Source organism: Lampetra fluviatilis, chromosome 49 (assembly GCF_964198595.1).
Source record: "Lampetra fluviatilis chromosome 49, kcLamFluv1.1, whole genome shotgun sequence".
Classification (NCBI taxonomy): Eukaryota; Metazoa; Chordata; class Hyperoartia; order Petromyzontiformes; family Petromyzontidae; genus Lampetra; species Lampetra fluviatilis.
In genome coordinates this window covers 4,934,373-4,945,003 of record NC_136323.1, presented here as the reverse complement: position 1 = coordinate 4,945,003, position 10,631 = coordinate 4,934,373, and the positions used below count along the sequence as shown (strand labels likewise).

General features: G+C 51.5%; 1 protein-coding gene across 1 annotated transcript; it reads right to left on the bottom strand.

Annotated features, from left to right (window-relative positions):
* Positions 1-5,123: 5,123 nt before the first annotated feature.
* Positions 5,124-8,455, bottom strand: LOC144948356 (uncharacterized). The gene is made up of 5 exons (XM_078877784.1): positions 8,251-8,455; positions 7,664-7,827; positions 6,923-7,060; positions 6,492-6,657; positions 5,124-5,383 (listed from the first exon to the last, which is right to left on the bottom strand). The coding sequence occupies exons 1-5, from the start codon at positions 8,453-8,455 to the stop codon at positions 5,124-5,126; spliced, it is 933 nt and encodes a 310-aa protein (XP_078733910.1).
* Between the last annotated feature and the right edge of the window lie 2,176 nt (positions 8,456-10,631).

The following is a 10,631-nucleotide window of genomic DNA, read 5'->3' as shown; positions in this document are numbered from 1 at the left end:
TGACCTTCTTCCGCACCGCACGTAACCAACCGCGCTAATTGCAGGTGCGGGGGAAGGACAACAAACTAAACACAACAAGCAGTTCTAAATAAATGAGTTTTCAATATAGACGATGATTTAACAAGTGCGTAGCTCCAGTGGCTTCCTAATATCGGAAGGAAGAGCGGTCCAGACGGCCGCAGAAGCGCATCTGAAAGCGCCGCGCGATGCGGTGAGACACCGTCTCTGTGCGATGGCCAGCAGCCAAAAGTGGACTGATCGCCGTCTGTTTCCGTCGGTACGGGATAGATCGTTGTCCCCCTCGCGCAAGGCGTGGGGATTTCTCCGTGTGCCTCGGTTTTATCTTCCCACGTAAATAACAACAACAACAATAAAGTCATCATTCATCGGCCGAACACTTTCGCCGATAAGACATCATCGGTCGGCGTGTGAGGGCCGCCACGCGTTTGAAACCATTGTGGGTTTGACAGCAGCACGGCGATGATGATGGGGCTGGTGTTGTCACTCTTTGCGTGTTGTCGGTCGGTGGCCCGCATGCCAGGGGCCGCATTAAAGGCCACCAGGGGGCCGCCAGTGACCCGCCAGCCTTGCTGTGAAGTGAAAATTCGGTCACAGTTCCTATGATCACTCTTTCATTGCTTTTATGGCTTTATTTTGGTGATTTTTGAAAAGTTTTTTGGTTTGGCCATGTTTGTTTGTTGTAGTACAGAGTTAGACTGATGGCCTTAATCTAAGTTGTCTTGTGGTTGTTGTTGTTGTTTGACTTGCATCCCACTGGGATTTTTTGCACACAGTGTTGGTGTACGGTGCTTTTTCTGCAATATTTTGCTGTCTTTTCTTGGATTTTCTGTTTGCACTTAGTCACTTTAAGATGTTTTCTTGTTCATGTTTTTGTTTTTTTGTTTGTTGCGGTTGCACCCGATTCAAGAGCCGAATGGCTCACAGGGCAAAACCTAATAAATGAAACTTGAATGAAACTTGAAACTTGAAACACGGGCTTGAAGTAAAAAGCCAAAGGTAGCGGCAGGACCCCCCTGAACAAGAGGCTTCCTAAATGCCAACGTTGGCGCAAACGTCGCGGCAGCGTTCGGCCAACGTTACCCGAACCTTGGCGCAACATTGGCCCAACGTTGCCATGGTCACAGAGAAATTCGAAATCCCAACACAAACCCACATTGACAAATTCATTCGCCCAACTTTCATTTTTATTCACAAAATGCCCAACCGACCGACCGACCGACCGAAAGTATATATGTGCATATATATTCAGTTGCATAGTTTATTGTCCTGTGCATAGTTAACGCTTTCCTTCTGACTCTGTGTAACCCTCCACAATCGCAAGGTTGCAAGTTCGAGTCTTGGTTAGGGGGTTTGACTCAACCCATAATCCCTCACCCCGGAGGTCGGTAAAATGAACACCACTCTGTGGATGATGATGGTGGTGGGGGATCAACTGGTTGTCTGCTAGAGAGACTTGTCCCACCCGCCGCCATAGGAATGTGGAATTTCCACCACCGACTGAGGGAGGGCTGCAAACGCGTGATGAGCCATGGCCTTAATGCTAATCACTTAGGGCTGAATATAACGAATATATTGTACAACTCTATATTTGGTTGGCATGGTTATCCGTGTACGGATAAGGACATGCGGATGGTGAGAAGCGTTCACGTGATGTGTGTTGCGGCGGTGACGACACCAAGACTGCCATCATCTCTTCGAGGTCAATAAAACAGGTACCACCTTAAATTTCGATTTAAAGCTTTCGTGACTGCAGGGATTCATCTTCTTGGTTCTTTCGGTAAAGTCACGTAGAAGGGAAATAATAAATAATGGAAATAAAACATAATAAAATAATTCTCACGACGTTTCGGCCACAACGCAAGCAGCCGTTCTCGGGTGCAGAACAGGTCTGTCGGAAAGACAGCGTCTGAATGAGACGCTGTCTTTCCGACAGAATGAGACGCTGTCTTTCCGACAGACCTGTTCTTCACCCGAGGACGGCTGCTTGCGTTGTCGCCGAAACGTCGTGAGAATTATTTTATTATGTTTTATTTCTATCATTTTATTATTTCCCTTCTACGTGACTTTACCGAAAGAACCAAGAAGAGGTACCACCTTGTGGGAAAGCCACGGCCAAGGGTGGTCATCCCCATGGATGGACTGACCACTGCCATGGGAATGTAGAATGTCCACCACCGTCGCACCGTTGGCATTGCGGATTAGTGCAGTTACAGCGTGGAACAAGTGACTGTTATCACGTGAAACACGTGCCATTATAGCGTGGAACGCGCGCCGTTCGAACAGCTTTCTGTGCGGTTGAGCGGTACGGCGATAAAGCACGCGGAGTGAACGGCAGTTCAACGCTGGCGCGAGCGTACCCTCATCTCGGTATCTCTGTCGCCTCCATGGGATGACCGCAGTTCACATGCTGTCGTGAACAACGTGATTGAGAAACAGCAGCAGTTCCTCGCTTAACACCCGGCGGCACTTTTCAGGGACTCGTCTAGCGGCGATAATCGAGGAATTTCTGCCGTCCTCCCTCCCCCCAAAAAATTCCGCTGGGCTGGCTTGCGACGTGGGGGTGGTGGCGGTGACCAGGGCAGGACAGATTAGCCATGTGGGTTTGGGTGACCTTTTTGAGTCCCCAGTGAAGCTGGGCCCTCTTGAAAACGAGGCTTTCCTGGATAAACTACTAAAACTATACAAACAAAACCTATTATTTGATTTTACCAGGTATGCCCCACTGAGCCATGTAACTCTTTCAGAAGCTACCCGGCCATCACGAATAAAAAATAGCTCAGCGTTGTGGCTTATCGTCATTGTTGTTGGACATTTATAGCGGCCAAACGCTCTAAACGCGTGATGTCGATTCTAAACGTGGAGAGAAAAACCCGGAGAAAAATCTACGCGACCACGGGGAGAGAAAGAGAGACATGCAGACTCCAAATATACAGCAGGCATAACGGTCGGGATCGAACCCCACGACCTCCTGCATACCAGGCGAGGTAGTTAACATCTCCTAGCCACCGTGGCGCCCCAAGTGCTATTGTCGTTTGAGTAATAAACAGCCGTATATACATATTTAAATACATCAAATAATCGCTCACCCGTACCTATCCCTTAAACATATTTCCGTTAATATTTTGACTGCCCCTTTGCGTGTAGACACACGTACTTTAAATCCGTGTGTGCGGCAGCACTTGTACATGAACTTGTGAACATTGTCAAGACTATTTTCGTGCTCACAATTTAAATACTGGGGAGAGGTGCTGGCCGCAACTCTGCCCCTCGTGTGCCGTGCCGGCCTTCACAGGTGCTCGCCAACAGCGCTTGCCCCAACAGTCTCTGTTAAGGCTACACGTGGGAATCCTCTGTTTTGTACATAAATATAACACAATAATAATTATCGTCATCATTACACAATAACGCATTAACATTCACACAGCCTGTATCCCTGAGCCTTTGACAATTACATGACGTTACAAATGCGGGGCAGGACATTCCTGGTGATAGTAATTGTAACAGATCGGGCGTCGATTAACATGACTACGTTTGAAATGCAAATGTTTGCGAAGGCCACCATTTCAACAAGACTTGGACAACGCCACTTGACGACATCGTTGCTACCACGTGCACACTCCATCGCGTGCCGAATGATATAATATCGTGCATTTGTGTAAATAGGTCCTGCCCCCCCCCCCCCCCACCTCTAGGTCGACTCGACCTCAAATGAGTACCTGGTGCGGCGTGTAAACATCACCGCTGGGGAGACAAAGGCGGCCCGGCGTGGTGCTGGCCACCGTACCCCCCCCCCCCCGCCCCTCGTGTGCGGTGCCGGCCTTCGTAGGCGCAGCTAGCAGCACTTGCCCCAACAGTCTGTCAAGGCTACACGGGGGATCTTTGTCTTCGTCTTGACCTGCACGATAGATAAGTGACCCGATTCCACGTTCCCTCAATTGTCAAGGAGAGGGACGAGCTTAGCCGGACATTGATTGGCGACGTTTCGTTTCTCACCCCCCCCCCCCTCACCTCTCCTCACTTCTCACCTGCCTCTCCTCTACTGCATCGCCTCACCAGGCCTTCCTCACCACCTCTCACACTCAACTGCCCCCACCTCTCCTCACCGCCCTACATATTTACCTATCTCCTCACCTCACCTGTTGTCTCATTTTGGGCCACTCTCAACCCGACCCTCAACTCACTGGCCTCACCTCACCTCCCAGCATCTCACCCATCTCTCATCAATTCCATCATCGTCCTCACGCGGGCGAGGGGTGAGCTTTTGTTTCTTCTCTCGTAAAAATTAGGAGACTCTGGGAGCCTCAGTTCCTCGCCTGACCCGTGCCCACTCCACCACTTTCCTCGTCACATTCTCATCTCCCCTCACCCATCCCCACCCATTCTATCACACGCCGTGTGAGACAAGCCTAACCTCCCTTCCCCCCTCGACTAACTCACCTCCACTCACCTCTACCCCCCACTCACCACTCACCCAGCCTCACAGGGGTGAGGTGTGAGCCTTCCACTAGGCCTCGGTAAGGTAAGGTAAAAGGTAAAATGTCAAAAGCAACGATTCTACTTTTACCCTCCATACAAATTACCCGATTACAGGGTAATTACTGGGGTACTACTACACATGAACAAGGTTTGTAACAGGTCAATGCTAGGCAGAGCGCTTTACTCATCTATAGAATACTCTCGATGATTCAAATTTTAAATGGAGGCCACGGACTGCGCCAACGGAGCTTTTAGCGAGCGGTAAGCAAGGCATTTACAGGGTAATACTTCCACGCTACCATTACCCTACCCTTTACCTTACCACTTGGCATGTCGACACCTTTACCCTTGACCCTTTTACCCGGTAAAAAGGGTAAATGACCTTACCTTGCCGAGGCCCACCTTCCATTCTCTCTCGTCGGGTGAGCCAAGCCTAACCTCCCTTCCCCCTCGACTAACTCACCTCCACTCACCTCTACCCCCCACTCACCACTCCCCCAGCCTCACAGGTGTGAGGTGTGAGCCTTCCCTTCTCTCTCGCCGGGTGAGCCAAGCCTAACCTCCCTTCCCCCCTCGACTATCTCACCTCCACTCACCCCCACCCCCCACTCACCACTCCCCCAGCCTCACAGGGTGTGAGCCTTCCCTTCTCTCTCGCCGGGGACTTCGGGCAGCCGCTTGCAGTTGTCGAGCGGTGGTGGCGGTGGTGGCGCGGCGCGGTGCTGCGTGTCGCGATGGTGGCGCAGGTCCACCTTGCGCTGGAAGCCGCGGCCGCAGAGGTCGCAAGTGAAGGGCTTGAAGCCCGTGTGCTTGCGCGAGTGCGTGATGAGGTTGGAGCTCTGGCTGAACGCCTTGGCGCACACCGAGCACTTGTGGGGCTTCTCGCCTGCGCACGCGCCACGCGCAAGCACAGAGGCAAAGGTCCCCCGGGTAGTCTCGGCAGACCGTTGGGGCGAGTGCTGTTTACCGAGTAGCACCTATGTGAAGGCCGGCACTGTGGTACACGATTAGGGGGTGGGCGGTCAATACCACGCCTTTGTCTCCCCGGTGGCAATGTTTTTACACACCGCACCGGGTACTCATTTGAGGCTGAGTCGACCTCGCGGAGGGCCAGGACCGGTTCAGATAATCTTCACTGGTGTACGCGCACGCACACACACACACACACGCACGGGGGTACGGGCTCGATTGAGTACGGACTTACCTGTGCGCGTGCATGTGTCTCACCTGTTCACATTCCGCGCGCACACACACACCGGTATGGGCTTCATCGGGTACGGGCTTACCTGTGTGTGTGTGTGGGGTCGGGCATGGTGCTGCTCGCCCACCCACCCCCTTGTGTGTTGTGTCGGCTTTCATAGGTGCTCGCTAGCAGCACTTGCCCCGACAGTCTGTTAAGGCTATGCGGGGGGGACATTTGTCTTTTGTATATCTCAGCTGTGTGTAAGTGTTTGTGTCACCTGTCTGTATATGAACGTGTGGGTAGGTGTGTGTGGATATCTCTCACACGTGTGTGTAGGTGTGTGTGTGTGTCTCACCCGTGTGTAGGTGTGTGTGTCTCACCTGTGTGTATGAACGTGTGTGTGTAGGTGTGTGTGCAGGTGTGTGTGTAGGTGTGTGTGCAGGTGTGTGTGTAGGTTTGTGTGTGTGTCTCACCTGTGTGTGTGTGTGTAGGTGTGTGTGTGTAGGTGTGTGTAGGTGTGTGTGTAGGTGTGTGTGTGTGTCTCACTCGTGTGTATGAACGTGTGTGTGTGTGTGTAGGTATGTGTGTGTAGGTGTGTGTGTAGGCGTGTATGTATGTGTGTATGAACATGTGTGTGTGTAGGTGTGTGTCTCACCTGTGTGAATGAACGTGTGTATGAGTGTGTATGAGTGTGTGTGTGTGTGTAGGTGTGTGTGTGTAGGTGTGTGTGTGTGTCTCACCTGTGTGTATGAACGTGTGTGTGTAGGTGTGTGTGTGTAGGTGTGTGTGTGTGTGTGTGCGTGTGTCTCACCTGTGTGTATGAACGTGTGCTTCTTCATGTCGGACTTCTGGTGGAAGCGCTTGCCGCAGTAGGCGCAGGGGTAGGGCCTCGTGTCCGAGTGGATGAGCAGGTGGGTGGACAGCGTGGACGAGCGCTTGAACGTCTTCCCGCAGATGCCACAATCGAAGCTCCGCTCCTGCAGCCGTGGAGGAGGCAAAGACAAAGATTCCCCCCCGACCGTGTTGCCTTAGCAGACTGTTGGGGCAAGTGCTGATGAAGCAATGGGGCGGGTGGCCAACTCCACGTCCGGCCGCTACATGGTAGTGCACCGTTACATGGTAGTGCACCGCTACCTGGTAGTGCACCGCTACCTGGTAGTGCACCGCTACATGGTAGTACACCGCTACCTGGTAGTGCACCGCTACATGGTAGTGCACCGCTACCTGGCAATGCACCGTTACCTGGTAGTGCACCGCGCGGTGTTGCTCCAGGCTGACCGCGTGGCCGAAGCTTTTGGCGCAGACCTCGCAGGCGAACGGCCGCGAGCCGCTGTGTAGCCGCCGCACGTGCACCTCGAGGCCGTGTGGGGTGGAGAACACCTGGGGGGTGGGGGGGTGGGGGTGCAGAGGAACACCACCAGGGGTGAAGGCATACCTTCGTCATCCCCGCAGAGACGGAGTCTCCACGCTCACTTGACGGCGGCGTCACCCTTGCGGGGGACGTTGTTCTCGAGGGTGCCCCGGTTGCGATGGCTATCATTCGCTCACGCACGCGCAGCAGTGGCGAGATGTTGACCACCTCGTCTGGTATGCAGGAGGTCGTGGGTTCGTTGAACCTCCCAGAAATGTGAGCCACTTAACTTTGAATGCCATCGCGAGGCAACCTGTGCTCGGCCCTGGGCCCGAGCGGGGGGTCAGCGGCAAGGTTTTTTAACGAGGCATCGGTTGCGTGCGGCGCTACCTGGTAGTGCGCGCCCAATGGCCAAAGATCTGCAGATCCAGAATTGGAATCCTGAGCTACCACTAAACCTGATGGACGTCATCCTCGAACCGTCAAGGGACTGCCGATGACGTATGTCGTTCAACTTCTTTCGCGCCGCACGTAGCCAACCGTGCAAATCGTAGGTGCTGGCAGGTCTTGCCTTCGCCTACGCACGCCCTGACTTGTTCACTGCACGTCAGCGGCTATCCGTTGGCACCCACCTTATGGCACTTGAGGCACTTGTAGACGCAGTTCTCCGGATGGGCGCGAGCCTGGAGCAAGTTCTGCACCGACGCCGCGGTGGCAGCCACGGCGGCAGCGTGGAGGCCGCCCCCAAAGGGGCCCTGGACAACGTTCAGCCCCGGGGAGGGGCGGACGAGAAAGTCTGGGACCCCGTGCGGGGGTCCCACGTGAGCCCCCCTGGGCGACCAGGGTACCCCGACTGGCACCAGGGGTAGAGTGAGACCGGTGTAGCGGAGAGGGTCTTCGCACGGCATGGTGAGCCTTGCGTCTTCTGTTGAACATAGCCAGAAGAGGAGGAGAAGGATGGAGAGATGCATGGAGAGGTGGATGGAGATGAGATGGATGGAGAGACGGATGGAGATTGTGTTAGGATGTGTGCACCACATCTGGCCCGAGGACAGACCCCTGTTGTACGCCGCCTCGGCATAGCATAGGCGATGACCGATCGTCGTCCAGCTTGACGAACTTTGATCGACTATAACGATGATCACGACGACAACAACGAAGGCGACGATGCGCATTTCCATACCCGGGCCTGGCCCTTTCCACGTGGTGTCTCCATGACCATGATCCCGGCCCAGGATCGCCCATGTCTCTCCCGGGCGGTGCACAGTGGGGTCCGGGACCCCCGATTCGAGGTCCCGTTTTGGAGATTTGGAGGGGAACGGAGTCTCCGGAGATGGAGGGACCCCGGGGTCCAGGAAGGGGTCCCGTTTGCTTTCCTCCGGCGATCCCTCTTGGTTCCCCTTGCTGGCTGCACACGCTGACATCGTAAACGTCAATAGCGAGCAGGGTCAATGTCAATGAGTCAAGGTAGGACCCAGTGCGATTAATTATGTTTCACTGAGATGGATGATGAACCGTTGAGATGGATGATGAACCATTGAGATTGATGATGAACCATTGAGATTGATGATGAGCCGTTGAGATTGTTGATGAACCGTTGAGATTGATGATGAGCCGTTGAGATTGATGATGAACCGCTGAGATGGATGATGAACCGTTGAGATTGATGATGAACCATTGAGATTGATGATGAACCGTTGAGATTGTTGATGAACCGTTGAGATTGATGATGAACCGTTGAGATTGATGATGAGCCGTTGAGATTGTTGATGAATCGTTGAGATTGATGATGAGCCGTTGAGATTGATGATGAACCATTGAGATTGATGATGAACTGTTGAGATTGATGATGAACCATTGAGATTGATGATGAACCGTTGAGATTGTTGATGAACTGTTGAGATTGATGATGAACCGTTGAGATTGATTATGAGCCGTTGAGATTGATGATGAACCGTTGAGATTGATGATGAACCGTTGAGATGGATGATGAACCGTTGAGATTGATGATGAACCATTGAGATTGATGATGAACCATTGAGATTGATGATGAACCATTGAGATGGATGATGAACTGTTGAGATTGATGACGAACCGTTGAGAATGATGATGAACCGTTGAGATTGTTGATGAACCATTGAGATTGATGATGAGCCATTGAGATTGATGATGAACCATTGAGATTGATGATGCGCCGTTGGGATTGATGATGAACCGTTGAGATTGATGATGAACCGTTGAGATGGATGATGAACCGTTGAGATTGATGATGAACCGTTGAGATTGATGATGAACCGTTGAGATTGATGATGAACCGTTGAGATTTATGATGAACCGTTGAGATTGATGATAAACCGTTGAGATTTATGATGAGCCGTTGAGATTGATGATGAACCGTTGAGATTTATGATGAGCCGTTGAGATTGATGATGAGCCGTTGAGATTGATGATGAACCGTTGAGATTGATGATGAACCGTTGAGATGGATGATGAGCCGTTGAGATTGATGACGAACCGTTGAGATTGATGATGAACTGTTGAGATTTATGATGAGCCGTTGAGATTGATGATGAACCGTTGAGATGTATGATGAGCCGTTGAGATTGATGATGAACCGTTGAGATTGATGATGAACCGTTGAGATGGATGATGAGCCGTTGAGATTGATGATGAACCGTTGAGATTGATGATGAACCGTTGAGATGGATGATGAGCCGTTGAGATTGATGATGCGCCGTTGAGATTGATGATGAACCGTTGAGATGGATGATGAGCCGTTGAGATTGATGATGAACCGTTGAGATTGATGATGAACCGTTGAGATGGATGATGAACCGTTGAGATTGATGATGAACCATTGAGATTGATAATGAACTGTTGAATTTGATGATGAACCGTTGAGATGGATGATGAACCATTGAGATGGATGACGAACCATTGAGATTGATGATGAACCGTTGAGATTGATGATGAACCGTTGAAATTGATGATGAACCGTTGAGATGGATGATGAACCGTTGAGATGGATGACGAACCATTGAGATTGATGATGAACCGTTGAGATTGATGATGAACCGTTGAGATTAATGATGAACCATTGAGATGGATGATGAACCATTGAGATTGTTGAGGAACCATTGAGATGGATGATGAACCGTTGAGATTGATGACGGACCGATTGAGATGGTTGATGGACCATTTCTATTTATGATTGACCACTGAGATGGATGATGGACCATTTAGTTTTATGATGGACGATTAAGGTTAATGATGGGCCGTTGAGATTAATAATGGACCGTTGAGATTGATGCCGTTGAGAAATGTTAACATCAACCAGTAGTCCGCACGCGCTTTGGACGTGTCGGTCCATCCCCCCTTCCCTCGCTTCCCTCCCATAACCCCAACTCCCCCCCCCCTTTTTTTGCTGGCGTAACATCACCATCGCGCATTTGCCCATGGGCCAGGGGCCAGTCAGACAGCCATGAAACCGACCAGCAATGATCTGTTCCCCCCTTTCTCAGAGAGTGCGATGAGTTCAGTTATACTTTTGATTTAGTAATAGGTTTTTACCCTTTTATCTGGTCCATTGGTGTTGGACCA